The following is an 18,858-nucleotide window of genomic DNA, read 5'->3' as shown; positions in this document are numbered from 1 at the left end:
ATCCATGTGTTAAAAAAATATATAGGTCATGTGGTCAAAAATGGAAAAAGATTTTTTTTCCCTACTTCTATTATTATTATTATTATTATTATATCTGCATTATATCATGAAGCAGTGATACGATGTTAAGAAGAGCAGCTTCACATGCAAAGTCTTTTTCCGGGGGACAATTACGTAATACATTCAATATCTGCGTTGCATCATGAGCTGGGGACGCCGTCCGAAATCCATCAAACGCCCCAAATGCCAGATTCCAACGCTGAAACACGATCTTGTACTCGGATGGCAAAAATAAAACGGGACGTCTCACGCTCCATCCCGTTAACGTCGAATCGGAGCGAGCGCCGAGGAACGGCCGCTCTCCGGCACGAGTTTTGCCGAGAGAACACGCACGCACGCACGCACACACACACACACGCACGCACACACACACACACACACACACACCGTTGGCGACGAACGAAGTTCCCTTGTCGTCGCATGTTCAATTGGCAACGCAATTAACTTCGACCTGCTCTGCTCTGCGGTTTGCAGCCCGCGTCGACGTGCACCGCGCCGCTCGCACAAGCTGAACACGGGTTCGGCCGCTGACCCACTTCGCGCGGCCGCGCGGACGACCGACTCGGGATGACTCGGGACGACCTGGCACCGAGCGCCTCCCGTTATCCGGTCCCGTTATGCGCTCTCTGGTGCGACGCTTACCGGCAGGGGGCGGCGGCCAATCGGCGGCTCGCGGCGGGGCGGGGCGAACGCTGCCTCGCGGCCGACCCCGCAACGTGAATCCCGAATAAGTCAACACGCGCTGACGGTCGAGCGAGTTGACTTAGTCAGCGTCCGGGGCAGCGGCCGGAGGCTACATGTACGTTAAACACCTCGACTAAGTTGAATTGCGGGGCCCCGACTTAGCGGCGAGATGGTGTCGACATTTGAGAGTAGGAGTGTCATGGTTTCCAGGTTCTTCCCGTCGGTACAGTGAGCGGTGTTCGTCCGAAGCGATTCCCGCGGTCTCCGTTGCGCCTCCGGCTAGCAGAGCACGACCTCTACGGATCGACTGTCGCCCACCATGGAGCCCCACGAAGCGGCGGCCGGACCCGGGGACGGCGTGCTGGACCTATCCCGCCTGAGCCTGAACAATCTGACCGTGGACACCGTCAGCGAGGAGCGGAAGAGGGACACCAGGCAGCTGTACCTGAACTACAACCGGCTAGCCTCGCTGCCCGTGTCCGTCTTCTCCTTCCACAACCTGGAGCTGCTGGACATCAGCAACAACGGGCTGACCGTCATCTGCGAAGACGTCGCCCGCTTGGGGAAGCTCAGAACCCTGGTCGCCAAAAACAACCGGCTGGACGATCTCTCGCTGCCGAAGGAGTTCGGCTCCCTGCGCCTGGAGGTGCTGAACCTCAGCGGGAACCGCTTCGAGGAGATCCCGCTGCAGTGCACCAAGCTGAGGCGGCTGCGGTCGCTGTCGATCGGGGGGAACCGGCTGAAGAGTATCCCGACGGAGATAGAGAACTTGACGAGGTATGGAGGGCCAGGCAGGACGGGGCATTATTGTATGAACTTGTATTTCTGGCGCAGCGTCTGTTTTTTTGTTTTTCCTCTTATATCGCCTTTAACCCAGTGCCTCGGCGTCGAACTGAGAGGCCTTTACTCGGCACATTTTAGATGTGACTTTGGCAAATCACAAGACTTTTATTTCTTTCTTTCTTTATCTTTTAACCAGTAGGTTCTCAACGTGGGGTCCGGGGATCCCACTAGGGGTCCTTCAAGACGTTCCAGGGGTCCCCGGGAAAATTATTAATACAGTGGATAGAATTCACCACTATTTCATTTACAAGACGATGGCACCATTAGTGAATGTGCAATAATCACTAGAGCTGCAACAATTATTTTCATTATTGATTAATATGTCGATTATTTTCTCGATTAGTCGATTAGTTGTTTTGTCCATAAAATGTCAATGAAAAATGAAAAATGAAAGTTGCCAATCACTGTTTTCCAAAGCCCGAGGCGACGTCCTCAAACGTCTGACCTTGTCCACAACCCAAAGATACTCAGTTTACTGTCACACGGGACTAAAGAAACCAGAACATATTCACATTTAAGAAGCGGGAATCTGAGAATTTGGAAATTTTCTTCTTGAAAATACGACTCAAAACGATTCATAGGTTTGTCAAAATAGTTGGCAGCTAATCAATGTATCCCTTAATCGTCGCAGCCTATAGACTGTTTTGATGAGTTTTACTATCTTTATCTCCAACTGTAGCAGACGTTAGACCACCACCGTTTGGATAAGTATCAAAAGATTGCCAGGTCAGGCCTCTGAGTTGTGCTCGGTCATGATCTGTCAGCATTGGTTCTAATACAACGCACATGTTCAACTGACGCAAGAATAGTAGCGGCGGGCAGCAGGTTGACTATTCCGGACCGGTTGGTTGTGGTTCTCTGTGGGTGAACTGATGGTAAAAGTAGGCCAACTCTCAGGAGTGAGTTCATATCTGCTCCTTATCGTGTTGGTTTTAACAGTAGCATGTGACCCGCAGCGGTGACCCGCAGGCCAGGTCACAGATCTTGCACGGTGACATGGCTTTTTATCTCCAGTTTGAACCCGCGCCGCCATCTCACCCTCTCTCTGCACCCGCCCTCTGCTCTCTTGACCGATAGTGCATTTTTACTTTGTCGAGTTAATTAATCAATAACAAGTTTACCAAACGCAAAGCCTTCCACCTCCACTCTCGGACACCCGCATCGTCCAACCGAAATTCAGAAGCGTTTTGGTTTAAATCAGTGTGCATCAGTTTGTTTTCGAGTGCAGTTGTGCAATTCCCTGCAGAAACCTCAATGTAAATATGGCCTAAATTCAGACCCCTGGCCTTCACTCATTGCTTTTCTGTAAACTCACTGTGTCAATATTAAAATAGTTGCGTGTTAACAACAGGATAATAAATAATTGTTTGATTATTTTATGCATTTTATCTGGGGGAGTATCTGGATCTTTTTTTTTTAAATGTCCCCCCCAAAATCTAAGAATTGCATATTGCAGCGACTGACTATTAAAATAAAATGGCACCATTGATCCCCTTGGTGGAATTTATGTGTCACAGCAGAAGTGCAAACAATGCCAGGGGAAACTGAATATCAACGCACAAAATTAAAACATGCATAATTGTGAAATTTTCAATAGAAAAGCCAGATCATGCATGTTACCTTGAGCACCACCACGCTGTGGAACAGATTTCAAGGCTATAGAATTAGGCCAGACATATGTTCTGGGTAACATATAATCCTTATCACAGCTGCTATCTCATCCGTTTATGTTTACAATTCTGATTACGGCAATGGTATCTTCCTTTGACCTTTTTGTTTATGTTGCCTTTGTTCTACTAGAGGTGTGCTGTAAAATTTAATGGCCTTTTGGTACGACGGTGTCCTTGCTGAGAGAACATTGCTTGACTAAATTTCAGCCAAGAGAAAAGTGCTCCGAAAGAGAATAAACCCAATGTACTTTTACTGACAACAGCATTCTGTATTCTAAGCACAAGTCATTACCCTCCATTTTTTCGGCCTTTGTTGAGCCTGCTTGTGCTACAGTGCTGGCTAAGGCTTTGAAAAGAGGCCTGAATGGCTTCTTTTCCCACACAGAGACAGAGGGGGCTTGAACAGGCACCAAGGACAAATGACCTCCTCGTTCCCAGTCGCTGTGTCATCAGTTCTACCAGGCGGTCGGCCTGACAGCTTGCTTTCACTAGCCAGCCACCCATCGCTCTGTCTGCCTGCGCGCTCTCTTTCCCTCTATACCTCCATTAGCTCGCCATACTCTGCGGCCTGTTTTCCAGCCTGCAGTCCGCTTTCACACGCTTGCTAACTTTTTTAATACTCTCCAGACCAAACGTGTAGCCTGCACACTGTTGCATCTATCCAGTCGAGCAGCTGTGGACAAACTTAATTGTAACCATGATGTGCAATGCAGAAATATATTTTTCTTCTTCCTCTTTAAAATCAGACTCTCATACAGTGTTTGCTTATTGTCAGCATTAATTTGCACGAGTTATAAAATAATCATTGTTTTGGTCTTACAATATACATTTCCTCTTCAGGCTTCAAGTATTCACATGCGGTACCACAGACCCAAGAGCAGTGATATCAACACAAACACAATCAATGTAGAAATTAGGACATTTATAGCACTTCTATGTAGCATGTGCACTATTTGGCTTAGTTGGATAAAAAACACATTTCCGACTTCTTATTACAACCTTTTTGTCTAGTTATTACTGTTTTAACGGGGAACACAAATGTTATTTTTTTGTGTAAACCTTTTATCAATGATTTATTAATCATTGTTTCATCCTCCTCTCATTGGGACAGAACCGCCGTTTCACAAGCTCTTACTATAACATCCTTCCTGAAGACAACGCGGGTTTCTATTTTCTAACCATAAGGTTTGTGTTCGCCATTTTGTGTCTTCAGTCTGGAGCTGCTGTACCTGGGCGGTAACCTCATCACGGCGATTCCCGCAGAGGTGGCCAACCTGCCCTACCTGAGCTACCTGGTCCTGTGTGACAACCGCATCCAGAGCGTTCCTCCACAGCTCACCAGGTGACAAAGCAGCACCTCCCTGGTCTGGTCTTTGATGCATGCATTAACTCCAGAGGTTAAATCAGAGTGATGTCACATTGCTGAGGTGTTGACATTCATTGTTAGAATATGCCACAGATTTAATTAAATCCACTAATTGTGCTGCCCTGGTTTCTCGCCTGGCTCGACGCATCCGTCCGGGCGGGTTGAGGGCTACGATGCGCTGTCAATATAAGACGCTTCCTCTTCCTTTTCAGGCTCCACTCGTTGCGCTCCCTGAGTTTGCACAACAACCTGCTGACCTACCTACCCCGGGAGATCCTCAGCCTGGTGCAGCTGCAGGAGCTCAGTCTCCGTGGCAACCCGCTAGTGGTGCGCTTCGTCAAGGAGATGACCTACGACCCCCCGTCTCTGCTGGAGCTGGCCGGCCGCACTATTAAGAGCCGAAATATTCCCTACTTCCCCTGCGACCTGCCCTCACACCTCCTGCACTACCTGGACCTGGCCAGCAAGTGCCCCAACCCCAAGTGTGCCGGTGAGATGACAGTGGTTAGGATATTGTAAAAATGATAAATGAGCAGTAGGCAGGTACAGACACAGAAAGGAAATAAAACTAATCTTCAAACTAATCACCTGAAAAGACACTTATCACAGGGAAGACATGGAAAGCATGAAACTACAAAGCCAAAATATGTAGTCTGCCCCCAAGCAGCAGCAGCTCCTTGGCTGTGGGAAGCAGTGCCGAGGCTCTTTATTCAGACGAAATTAAACGTAAAAATGTTAAGTTTGCAATTCTTTGCACAGAAGAATGTTTACCTATAAATGCTCTTTTTTTATATTATAATATAATTGTTTTAACCTTATCTTGTCGTACCTTAAAGGATCACTGTTTTCTTCAGGCTTCAGTCACTTTCTGTTTAATTTTCAAAATAATTCAAATTAAAAAGATTTATTCATCACATACATACATACATACATACATACATACATACATACATACATACATACATCATCAAATACATCATCAGGTACAGCAATGTTTTATTTTTGCAAACTTCAGAGATTTTACTGGGAATATAGTACAAATAGAAAAAATAAAGCAAAATAAGATTATTTTTTTAATAATACAATTAAATAAAAATACAAATCTATATACAGCATTTAGAAAAAAAATACCAGACAAACAGACACTAGATATATATAATATACAGTTTATTTATGTACATTGTGCAATGTTTGCTGTGCACTGTTTGCGAGCTCAGAATAATAATAATAATAATAAATATCAAGGAATATAAATAATATAAAGTATTACAGCATTGAGGTGAACACAGTATTAAGGAGGTGAGTCCTAGGTTGTGACAGAAGGTGCTTTCACACCGCATGAACTCTTTCATAGTTCTAAGAACTTTTTGGAGGAACCCTCCCTTTTTTTTTGTGTCCTCACTGCAGGAACTTGGAACGATCGTAGTTCTTAAAACTCAGTTTTGAGGGACCTTTTTTTAGCTCCTACTCCAGGGCGGGGTGATTGGTCCAGAAGTCCACGGTCCCTCCCCAGTCCCTTGGACTGAGGACAGTCCGCCCGGTGAAGTCACATCGCTCTGGGTGTGGACCGGTCCACCTACACACTCAGCGGTTATAAAAAAAATAACCAATAAAAATAAAAACCAATAAAAATAGTATTTTTATTGTAGATGTATTTATTCAATTATTATTCAATTAAAATTAACAATTTTATTTTATGACATTAATTGGATGAATTAATGTGCGCCTCGCAATTCCCGTGTGGTGTCCCAATGTGACCCGTGCCTTATGAAACTCGGAAATAACATTTAAATTACGTCTTGCAGATCGAATATGAGTGAAGATTCAGCAACTGCATTGCTTATGTCTCGCCTCAAAATTGTTCAGGAACAGATTTTAATCGACTGATAAGGTGAAATAAGTGAAAGTTACAGAGTCAATACAACACGGAACTCACACTGAAACCCCGTTGGCTGACGTCACTTCGGCGTCACTTCAGAGTTCCAGTGCAGTGCGAACACGATCAGGAACAAAAAGCCCTTGACAGTATTTAGTTCTCGGGGGACCTCCCCAGTTCTTAGTTCCCCTCAGGGGTCCCCAGAACTGTTCGGTGCGAAAACACCTAAGAGTTCAGTGTCCTTGTGGCCCGGGGGGAAGAAGCTGTTACCGAGTCTCTCAGTTCCGGTCTTGTGGCTGCGGAGGAGTCTGCCTGACCGCAGCCACTGGAACAGTCCATATTTGGGATGGTGGGGATCATTAATAATCCTCTTATCCCTGGTCCTGCGCCGCCTGGTGTATAATTCCTGAAAGGGGGTGATGTACCGGTGGTACGCTCAGCCTAACGTACCACTCTCTGCAGGGCCTTGTGGTCTTGAGAGGAACAGTCTCCATACCGGGCGGTGATGCACTCTGACAGGATGCTCTCGATGGCACCAGAGTAGAAGGCTTTCCTAAAAAATATTTCAAACACTAAGGTAGCATTATCAGACTCTCGAATCATTGTGATCATGTTTTTTTTCCATATGGCCCAACCCTATTTGTATTTCCAATTGCTAAATGATAGGTCATTAGTAATACGTTTGTTTTTTTGTTGGAACGGTTATTTTTGCTTTGTTGTCAACACTCCCTCTCCCAACATTTCCCTCTTTCTTTCCTTGTAACTTCTTACCTTCTGATGGCCTCCCATTAATACCCACCATCCCTTTGTGCTTCCTGGCTGTTTGCAGGTGTGTACTTTGACTCGTGCGTGCGTCACATCAAGTTTGTGGACTTTTGCGGAAAGTATCGGCTGCCGCTCATGCACTACCTGTGCTCCCCGGAGTGCACATCCCCCTGCAGCTCCAACCCGCAGAGCGACGCCGAGTCGGAGGACGAGAGCAGCGTTCCCGCCGACCGCCTGCAGAGGGTGCTGCTGGGATAGGACCCGTCGGAATCAGCTCAGAAGACGCCCGATATTTACAAGTGCTTTACACACGACTTACACGCACGCACAAAACACACGGACAGAATGTGAGGCCGTGGCCCTCGCCGCCGTGGTCTTGATCCGGTCAGGACGCCGCCGTCCTCAGTTCCATTTGCAGCGCCGAGTCCTTCAGGCGACGTGACCTACAGGCCCGTGACGGATCTCACTGCATCACTGGAGGGAAGCAGATGTCCTGGATGAACTACGAGAGCGATGGGACGACAGACATTCTTTCCCTTTTTAGGGCAGGAGACATTGCCCTTCGTATGAGAATTGATGTTCTATTAGCCGCAGCTTGTTAATGTGTTTTTCCTGAAGCGCCAGGATGTGAACAATGTGGGTTTTCTCCCAAATGCCTGAAAAACAATACGTAGGGCCCCGTGGTCATCAGGGTTGTGAGGACAGACTATGCAAGTAAAGCGCCATCATTATAAAAAGAAAAAATCTTCACTTCGGCACAAACATCGTACCTTTTTAATCTTGAAAGCAATTGGTGAATATGGTGAGTATATTTTATATTCCGGCAAAACTGCAAGATCCACAAGGAAATTTGCATCATTGTGGTCTTAACGACAGGAAATAGATAGTGTGCGAAGCCACGGCGAACACTACGCAAACCCTGTGCACTTTATACCTCTATTCGCCCTCGCAGAAACAATACTTGTTCAGTCAGACACAATGGTTTTTGCCACTGGTGTTTTCGTGTCCCTCGCTGTCGTTTTTTTCCTCCGAACCTTTATGAAATGGGCGTTCACAGCCAGAAATCACATTTACATTTGAGGGGAAGTGTAGCACGACGGGCTCTCCAGTTTTTCTAGCGTCCTCCGGTGTTACCAATTGCGCTGCCAATTGGCACTCCCGCACAGTGATTCCCCACATTGTGGCGCAATGGAAACGTGGATATTGCGCCCAGGGAAATGTTAACCTTCAGATCATGGTTAACAAGAGGAGGGGGAAAAAATAGGTTGGACCATAATGTTTTAGAGAATACCCCTTTGTGTTACAATAGCACCTGCAATAGAGTTTGTTGTATTTGCTAAGTGCCTTACTGATGGTTAATTCTAACACAGAAATTTAGGATGAAGAAATGTGATATTTACACCCTTCAATGTGACCAGATTAACCATTTTGCTTTTTAGCTTGATTTCGCGAAGCTCAACCACGATTAGATAAAAAAAAAAAAAATGGTTATCTTTTGTAACACAATGTACTGCTTTTATACAAACGCAAGTGTCAGCATACCACGTTGTAAACAACAATAGCTCTTTTTAACAATGACTTGCTGATGAGATGGCACTCACCCAATAATTATATGTTGGTATATATAAATTATATATACTATTACTCTAATCATATAATATATGTAGAATGTACAGTATATAATAACGATAATAAAGATTGAATTTTGTCTTTTGATGTGCACGTTTCGTCATAAGAGCTGATTGGATTTTAATGTCCAGGCCTGGAAATTCACTGAACTGCTCTATCTTACTCTTTGAAGCCTGGGTCACAGCTGCAATCATATTCAAATTGTGACGCTATGAATGGCGTAAAAAAAAATCATTAGTGTAGGAAAACTGGCTGGTGTGCGTGCGTGCGTGCGTTTACAGAAAGCAGTCCAGCCATTTTCATAGCTTGAATGTGTCCAGGTTCAATTTGCATATGAAGGTGATTTGGATCCACAGGCTCAATGCAGGGAGACCTCTCCTCTAACCCAGAACTAAGAGACGCCAGGAGCGAGTGCATTCTGCCTCCCTCAATCTGCTAATCCCTTTACATTTGCTGCCAAGAGGGCACCAACTGCTCTTTCATTACTTTTTTTTCCCCCCTCTTCAACATTTCTATCACTATCTCAGCCTCTTTGCCATCTTTTTTTTTTTTTTTTTTTGCTTCCCTCTTTCTTCAGACCAAAACGCTGGCAAGCTCGATGTTTTGTAGGGGCAAATTGTTTTGTTAGGTTTCAATGGTCTGTTTGACCACGTTGGAGGTAATGCCGTGTTTCTCTTCCTTTCATTTGCATTCGCACACACACACACACACACACATGCACGTCGACTAGTGCCAACAACAGCAGGTATCTAGAATCTGCGGTACACCGCGTCTGCCATGTGTGCGTGGAGTTGTGTTACACCCGGAGTTGTGTGCGTGCGTGGTTTTTTCGCGATGCCGCTGGCCGGAGAACGCCATCCCTTGCAATCTGAGACGTGCTGCGATGGAGCCGTGTTTGAATGGAGCCGTCGGTGAGACGTGACTGACGAGAGGAAGGTCTGGTCAACAGTCACACTGCCCTACTGGAGCTCACTCATACGCCGTAAATCTTAAATACCAAAATCATTTTTTTATGAGACCTGGAAACCCAGGCTCCATATGCAGATACCTAGATTTGACATTGACGCTTTATCCGCAAAGATGCTGTATTGCAACTCCTTGACCAAGGTCTGTACAAGGTAAGTGTATTTGTCTGGTTTGTGTGTGTGTGTGGGGGGGGGGTGGGTGAGGGGGTCATATTCCTCAAACTTGCCCACTGTATGTGACTGTACAATGAGTTAATTCCATCTGAATCGTTCCTTTTGTTCGTTCAGTTTCAAAGGGAAACTATGTCCTGATCTAAACAGTGAAGCGAACAATACATATTGTAGAGATCAGTGGATCAAAGAGCAATATGCCTTGACATAAAGGCTTCTGGGTCCCGTAAGCCTCTTACCGGCCTCCGTCAGCGGTATTCAACCATACCAGCACCAGATCTCACCTCACTTTACCTGCATTCCAGACTCCACACATCACAAGCTTCCAATTTACAGGCGCCTTCACACACGACAGCCACACACTCCGGGCGCCCTCGCCGCAACCTCCCAATGTTGTCCAGACGGTCGTCTCTGGCTCAGACCGGATTAGGCGGCAGATGACGGTTGAATACGTGGTGTAGGTGATTGCTATGGCGAAATACATTTGGTAGCTTTTGGTAACCTACCGCTAAAAGCACGAGGCAACCACTTTCCTAATCTCATCTGTGAATGCTTCATTCCAACCCCACCGTCCCTCCGGTGATCTTTTTTTTTTTTTCCTGACTACCTTCCTCCACTCTTGCCCCGGAGTCGTCTGAACCAGCATAAACCGAGACATCATCAGTCGATAATGTCCTCGGCCGAATCTGAGTCCGGAAGGGAATTTACACACTAACAAAGTGAACTCTAGGCATAGCAAGGGCGGTGGAGGAGTTGCAGCTTTCCAAGGAGGTATTTAGGAGTGGCACCCCGAAGGGAAGGTTCCCCGGCTCCCGGCGAGAACCGGTTGGAGCAGGAGGCCGGGGGAAGGGAGCGCTCGATGATGTGTCCAACAGAGAACAATTCACATCCACCCACAAAAGCCCTTGGATTAAGGAACGGCGGGACTCCGCCGGCGATGGGCTGTTTTCCGAAATCGCAGCTGCACAGGAAGCTCTGCTGCCGAAGCGGGAAACGGTGCGCTTCTATTTGGGAACTGTTTACTTTGGCAGGTGTCTATCCAGGTTATACACAACACATGAAAACGAAAAAAAATTGACTTTTATTATCAATTCAAATAGAGCTCAAGTTTCTCATGTTTTAATGTCCTCTTCCTGTGTGTATGAGACTGACATTGTGACTGTCATTGACACCTCTTCGCTCATTTTATCCTCTTAGTGATCAACAATGATCCTTGATACCCTCTGCGGAGCGACACGTGTCCCCTGTCATTCTATACACCCTCTACCAATTCATTCCGCTGGTTTTTTTTTAACAGACCCCATTGTCCTGTGATGAAATATTCACACCTTTGGTAATCTTAGCATTGGCACGGCCCACCTGCCGTTCAGCCAGGTCCGCCTCGAACCTGATCTGTGAAGGAAACATGATAACGACGGCCACGCTTCTGCTGTAACAGAGCTACGGAGCTCTGGTGCTTGTGGTTGGGCCACGTACATTATTGTAACAAGTCAAAATGTTAATCGTGCAGAGCGCTCTACTATCCCATGGTCTACTGGGAGTGTCAACATATTGGATTCTCCGTATGTTTACAGTTATTGATCACTTGGTTCTAGCCCCTTTCCTTATGCATCGGAAGGATATTCACAGGCTGTGGAATACTACATTGTTTTAGCAACGGTCCATACACTCGCGCTATGGACAATCTTTTATATAAGTAAGTGTAGGACCGCGGATGGAACGATCCAATAGAAATCCTCACGGTAATAAGTGGTTCCCTCAGGACCCGGAGCTGGCGTGGTTGAACAGTGCCACCATTTGCTTCTCAGATATAACAGCAGTCTGTGGCAGGGCCCTGCTAAAATCCCCCCGCATGGGGTCATAAGTTGATGACAAGATTCATTGATTCAGAACTGCCCGTGTAAAACCCGTATGCATTCCTGCATCTGCAAAGACAAAAAAAAGATGGGTTGATGGTTTGACTAGAATCCTATTCTCCTTCGATGACAGACTCCTCAGGCTCCCATACTGTAGGTCGATTTCAGCCCTCGACAACAACATCTAGAGAGAGGAAAGCGTGTGTGTGTGTGTGTGTGTGTGTGTGTGTGTGTGTGTGTGTGTGTTGGTGACTGCATACATAAATAACAAAAATACTCTTTCTGGGGGTGTTTTGGCTTTTGGTTTATTTTGTCATTTACGCTTCCTCCCCGCTGTCTAAGTGCCAGTCTCCGCCCGCATGCGTACAGCCGTCAGTAAGCGCGACACTCCCTCGTCAGGTATGGCCTCGTTTGAGGAATACACCGTAAATCCCTGCGACATCTTAATAACAGCTCTATTGCCTCCTATTGCTAACGGAACAAATGTCGAATATTTCAGCTCTCCTGAAAGCAGGCCTATGCAGAGAATGGATGGAAATGGAATTGTGACCCTCCCCCTCTTTGTGTGTTTTATGACGGTACAGTGGTGTGTGATGTTGTTTTTCCACCGGGCCTGTTTTGGCAGATTTTCAATGGTGCCGTGGGTGTCAACAAACTCTGACAAACGATGGCTGATTTGCTTGTCTTTCCAGATTTGCTTGGCTGTTTTTCAGTGCTTTTTTATTTGTACAGTAGGAGCAGAGCCCTCGTGCCCACCCCGTCCCCTGGGGCTCAGCGCCTACAGTACACATATCAAATCCCAATCAGACCGACTTCTGTTATATTTTCATCCCACTGCGGTGTGCAATTTGACAACAGAATTTAGCCTGGCATCCCAGTGAAGCTTCCCTTTAATCCAAACGGCTTCTCCCATCGCTCAGTTTTCCTTGGTTTGTCGAGCTGCACGGACAGCTCCATGAACGGTGAACAAGTGCTTCTATTATTACAATATCAAATATTCAAGATTCAAGATTCAAGAGGTTTATTTATCACATACATATCCATACTTTCATACATACTGTATATGCATTGCTAACTAACTGAGACTGACTGATTCCTAAAACGTAATGCAGTTAGTGAATAGAATAATATCAATAAAATAAAATAAAACTAAAATGAGACTCAAAAAGATAATACAAAGTGGGGGTACAAAATAGTAGGGAATGGAGTTATGTATATATATAAATATATCTGCAGGCAGCAACACACAGGGTCCAGTTTAATCGTCTTAGTCGTCGATGCACTTGTTATGACTTTATCCTAAGAAACAGAAGGTGGCTGTCTACCTGTAGTCCACAGAGTCCTGTCTCTCCGTGTCTCTGTGCAAGGAAATCACTCAGTGTGGAAGTTCCCAAGAGCGCGGTACGGTATCTACCAAAATACCGTGGTATACGGTATTTCACTGTATTAACGTTTCCCCCTTTGTTTTCTGTATATTTAATGGGTAAATATGTTATATTAAAAAAGAAAGACACATGGTTTAGCCTCTGCGACGAAGAGGCTTTACCATGATGATGATGATGGCGATGATGATTATGATGATGTCACAAAGCGTCTTACTCTAAAGCTCATCTCGTTGGATTCATTTTTCGAGCGTCGGCGTGTCGGTGACGCACGAACGTTCTGCTACTTTGAGTCTACTTGGTTTTTCACTCATTTCTGCTCCGTACGGTGATCGATATGGATGAAACTTGAGCCACGAGATGCTCCAACCCACACCCCAATCAGGTCTCCGTAGCTTCCGCGGTTGTTCTGTCCCAGACAGTTTTAGCCCCGACGATTCCGAGGAAAATAATAAAAAAATCCAACAAATTTGTTGAGAAACGTATTCCATTATAATGTAAGGTAATTAACTCTTTTTTTTAATTTTTATAAATATGTAAAACAAATGTTTTCTATTAGCCCCTCCCTGCAGCACCAATATATTTGGCATTTAAGTGGTAACCACATAAAAACAACGAGTATGAGTGAAGTATGAACCCATGTGTAATTGTGTGTAGACCTAATGACTTCTAATAAACCTGACATAAAGCTTATTATTGACCAGGCTATATCCAATCATTGTCTTTCCACCTCAGACGATTCTATAATGTCTACGACTGTACGGTGTGGCAAAGCGATGTCGCTTTAAAAGATTGTAACATTATGAGCGACATAGAAGTTCTGCAGCAAATAGTGAGGGGGGGCGAAACTGCTTTTCAGCCTGTCGAATGCATCCGCGCACAAAACAACGCTCCCCGCTGTGTCATGTGTTACTCCTTTTTTCATTTTAGAAACTGTTCCTTTTTTTTTTTTCGTGACATGAGATGGAACGAGATCCGCAGGGACGGAGAGACGACGCCGGCCGCCACACCCCTACCGTGCGTCTCTTATCGATACGTTCAATCAACACAGCGCCGGCGGAGGAACCGTGTGGAATTACGCAAATACTTTACTTGTAAAAAATATTTTTTCATTCATTAGTGAGTAGTGCAACTCAATCAAATTAAATAATGTTTAATTAAAGAATCACTATACCCGAGACGATCTTGTTTCTTATACTGTATGGCACCTCTGGACGAACGAAAAAGAATCGCAATTCACACACACACAATTATTCACGCGCGCGCACACACACACACACACGCGCGCACACACACACACACACGCACACACACACACACACACACACACACAAGCACGCACACACACGCACACACACACACACACACACGCACACACACACACACGCACACACACACACACACACACACACACACACACACACACACACACACACACACACACACACACACACCCTCCCTCCGTGTCGAACCGGCAGTGGGTTGTAACATTAAGTTGTAGTTACGTTTCCCCGCGCGTCCTGAGTGGCATCATCCTCTCGACACGCCGCGGACCGCGGGGCAGATCTGCCTCCATTCTGGGTCGACTTGACGGCGGCGATGGAATCTAATGGGATCGAATGGAAATCGAATGGGACCTAATGGGACCGCGCGGGATCGAGCGGGATCTAGTTGAAGCCCTTTGACCGTTTGCGATGCGATGGGGAGAGGAGGAGGTGGAGGGACGCGGTGCGCGCCTTGGAGAACGAGGTCTGTGTTTTAAACTTTGAAGGGAAAGTCGAATTGTACACATTCGAAGTTCAGCGCATGATTATTATTCACCATCATTTAGATAAAGTGCCGGTGCGCTTAGTCTTCCATATTCCTAATTAATTTTCTCCTCGATGTGGTGATATCGTGAACTCGTCGCGGATTTGGACCAAGATTGTTGACTGATTTTTTTTTTCCCAGGCACTTGAGGATCAATAGAGAAGAAACACCTTTTAATTTGTGTTTCCATTGGAGAAAAACAAATTGAAAAGGAACAATGGGGAAATTCTTCACAAAAAATACAGAGACTACATGCGAATAAATCTCCTTTTAGGATGACATATGTTAACAGCTTGATAACGTTATCCTACAGCTGTTTTTCTTTAATGTTAATCATTAATGATAAAATACAAATATATATTTTAAGTAGTGCAATACGGTGTTTTTCCACAAGAAAGCATGGCCCGATGGCATGGCATGGCATGGCATGGCATGGCAGATAAGGATAATAGTAATTATTATAATAGTAATAATATTAATAATAATATTATTATTATTATTATTATTATTATTATTATTATTATTATTATTATTATTATTATTATTATTATTATTATTATTATATTAATGACAATGACAATAGTAATGACAATAATAATAATAATAATAATAAGAAGAAGAAGAAGAAGAAGAAGAAGAGTTATTATTATTATTATTATTATTAGTATTATTATTGTTATTATGATGATTATTATTATTATTATTGTAATTATTATTATTACTATTATTATTATTCTAAATATTATCTATGGGCCATAGGGGCATATTATTATTGTTGTTGTTTTTTTGTGTTGCGTCAGGGAATGCTGTGCAGAACTTTCAGTTTCACTACTAAACAGCTTAAAGAATAAAGTGCTAAACGGATTATTGGCAAAGCAGGAATGTTTCAATATTGGCCCTAAACAGGGGTCTGACTTCGCAGCGGCATTACACCTCTTTAATCATGAGAGAGAATGAGACTGACAGCACAATGAATGGATTAAGCTCAATTTCTTATGAAAGAGCCCCTGGCTTTGTAAAGACTCAAGATCTGACAGTAGTGGCTACTATGGGCCTACACTCATAATATTTCAATAAATTCAAGTAAAGCACCCCCCTCCCCTCCGGGAAGGAGAACAAGTGAAAGCTAAACTACTGCCTGGCTTGGACTCCCGCCCTATAACTAAGACATTTGCCGCCTTCCATCAAGGCCACAAGTAGCTCAGGAATTACCTGTGGTTTTACCTGACTTCAAAAGTCAGAGGCACTCCTGGCTGCTCTGAACTGTCAACACATGTCCACAAACCTGAGTCAGGGCGTGAGGACGGTTCCCTGTACACTGGGCTCAACCCGACCCACGTGACTGGATGTTGTCCGACCCCTGCTGACCTCTGCCGAGCTTTGGCGGGCTCCCCTCCAAAGCTGAAACCTATAGAAGACAGGGTTTTTGAAAACAGGCGGAAATGCCTCTCTCCATCAGGCTTTTCCTGTGGGAAACAGTAGGACTGTGATCTAAACTTGGAAAGTGAAGAATGAACAAGAGGCAGGAACTGCCGACTTTTCCCAGATAGGCCGCCCAGAAGTCTTCATTGTTCTTTTGACGCTGATGGGCCATCAATTATTTGGAAGTGTTGGGTCACAGCATTGTTTTTTAAGTTACACAAAGTGTGATGTAAGATCTCACAAATAACCATTTTTCTGCACAATTTTAGGATATTTCTGTCGCATTAACCGTTTAGCGTGTAACCGCAAATGTGAGCCCAGATGATTTCCTATAATGTTTCGACAAACTCCTGACTTTAACCCATCCCGAAGCCCCGGGGCGGTATAAATCACTCCACAGACAATGACGAGGCATGTGATGCCCAGGAACTCGGTGCTCACATAAACACAACCTGTCTGGAAAGTAAACCCGTACCGAAAGCACACGCTTCGCTTAGCGGGGCCTCGCATGCTCCCAGCAACATGCGAGTGAGTCACCATAGATTATACAGAGGATTCAGACTTTGGGGTCTGGAGAGGGAAGCGCTCATGTGGGTATCAGGTGAAACCAAAGTGTATCATTAAATCTACAACATGTCGGTACAGATTGGGTGTCCTCATAAAAATGCCACAGACACCAGTGACAGCAATAGTGAAACCTTCTGGTTTATGTGAGACCCCCATGTTGATGAAATTACAAAAATTTGCAATAATTTATACTGTAGGTTTGTATATATATGACATTTCACTGCATATATGTATGAACGTATGTATATGTATGTGACAAATAAACTATAACTATAATATATCTATAATATAACTATACTATAAATATTCACAATAGAAACATATCTGTCTCAACATATTGCAGTTTCTTGTCACGTTTGGCCAACCCGGACGCATCCCTATCCAGGGGTGGTTCACCTCTCTGATGTCATGGAAGTGAGGATAAGCACAGACATGCAGGCTTCCTGTCAAACAGGCATAGTGTGGACTTCTCCATTTTGGTTTGGAGTTAGACAGAGTTACTCCAGATATTATATGATATTATTTACAGAATTTAATGTATTCATCCCTGACCGGTGACCAACAATTCAACATTTTCAATATTACATTTGTGATTTATAAAATTTGACCGCAAAATCGCTTCCCCTTTGTCGTTGTTCATGGGAAGAAGACGTGATAGCGCCTCACTGTGGTGGCTATGAGTCCTACATGCAAAAAAAGGTTCTTGTAATTTAAGTTGAAGACCTTTTAAAAGTCTCCTAGTAATCCCCTCCGTTTCTGTTTGCTGAAACTAAATCGATCCGAACAATAAGGGAAGTGTGTGTGGGGCTAAAGACGTCTCCGTGCTGATTGGTTTGTTCCTCAGGATGTGTGGGTGAACGACAGACTGGATCCAGCCATGGAGCCCGAACTGAACTGCAGCTCCCAGTGTGACTCCAAACTCTGCTTTATTCATGCGGGAGTCAACAGGCAGGACGCCGTGAAAGTACTGCAGAGATTATGCACTCTCAGCACGGTAAACTCATTCACACAAACACCCACACACACACACACACACACACACACTTGCTCTTTATAATTGCACTGCAAACACTGCAGAGAGACAAAGAGTACGGTCAGAGGAGGACATAATGTGCATATGCTGTCAGGACCTACACATAAATGTAGAGGAAAAAGTGGACCTGGTTGCGCAATTTACTGCTTTGGTTGAATCTAGCCTTCAATAATGCTTGTGTGCTGCAGCTCAAACAAGGTTTATTTACTATATTGTCTCTGCCAGCAGCTGCTCAAAGCTGCAACCTTCGAAGGCACACTACATTTATCAAAACACACAGCATGTTGCATTGTATCATCCTTGGTTTAACAATGTCTGAGTGGTGTTTCTGGCGTCCTGTGTTATAGTCATTTTAAATTAATATCTTATCTACTGATGGTACAGTTGTTTAATTGTACAATAAACAACCAGCTTGAGGATCCCAGAAGAAATTGGATATTCATTTCCTATGCAGAGGAATGTGTAGTGTTCTGTCAAGGGCACTTTCCTTGTAAACCTTTGACAACTACCTTACAATGACATTCATCCTGATCATGACTGTCCTACATATTGTCTTGTGTCAATATCCCAAAACTCCATATGCTATTTGCCACTTTAGGACTGGTAGAAATAGGGAGGGGCGATTGAGAAAGGTTAGCAGAAGCATGCAATGCACCGACATGGTTCCCTTTAAGAGGAGGGCAAGCTGTCATCCAAGCAACATGGGGCGGGACAAGTCTTTTAATGTCACTACCTAAATAGAAACATAAGCAGTGGAGAA

At 44.6% G+C, this 18,858-nt stretch overlaps 1 protein-coding gene across 1 annotated transcript; it reads left to right on the top strand.

Annotated features, from left to right (window-relative positions):
* Positions 1–842: 842 nt before the first annotated feature.
* lrrc58b (leucine rich repeat containing 58b) lies at positions 843–8,948 on the top strand. The gene is made up of 4 exons (XM_080018626.1): positions 843–1,521; positions 4,471–4,599; positions 4,836–5,113; positions 7,329–8,948. The coding sequence occupies exons 1-4, from the start codon at positions 1,064–1,066 to the stop codon at positions 7,520–7,522; spliced, it is 1,059 nt and encodes a 352-aa protein (XP_079874752.1). The 5' UTR covers positions 843–1,063; the 3' UTR covers positions 7,523–8,948.
* The last annotated feature ends 9,910 nt before the right edge of the window (positions 8,949–18,858 follow it).

The sequence above is a fragment of the Zeus faber genome (genome assembly GCF_960531495.2).
Source record: "Zeus faber genome assembly, chromosome: 18".
NCBI classification, from domain to species: domain Eukaryota; kingdom Metazoa; phylum Chordata; class Actinopteri; order Zeiformes; family Zeidae; genus Zeus; species Zeus faber.
The sequence above is the reverse complement of the archived record's forward strand: the minus strand, read 5'-3'. Positions and strand labels throughout refer to the sequence as shown.

What these genes read in the sequence shown, in the direction of transcription:
- lrrc58b (XM_080018626.1), top strand. Translation starts at nt 1,064, where the DNA reads ATGGAGCCCCACGAAGCGGCGGCCGGACCCGGGGACGGCGTGCTGGAC. An exon ending in GTTCCTCCACAGCTCACCAG is followed by an intron (nt 4,600 to 4,835) that starts GTGACAAAGCAG and finishes CTTCCTTTTCAG; the next exon opens with GCTCCACTCGTTGCGCTCCC. An exon ending in CCCCAACCCCAAGTGTGCCG is followed by an intron (nt 5,114 to 7,328) that starts GTGAGATGACAG and finishes GGCTGTTTGCAG; the next exon opens with GTGTGTACTTTGACTCGTGC.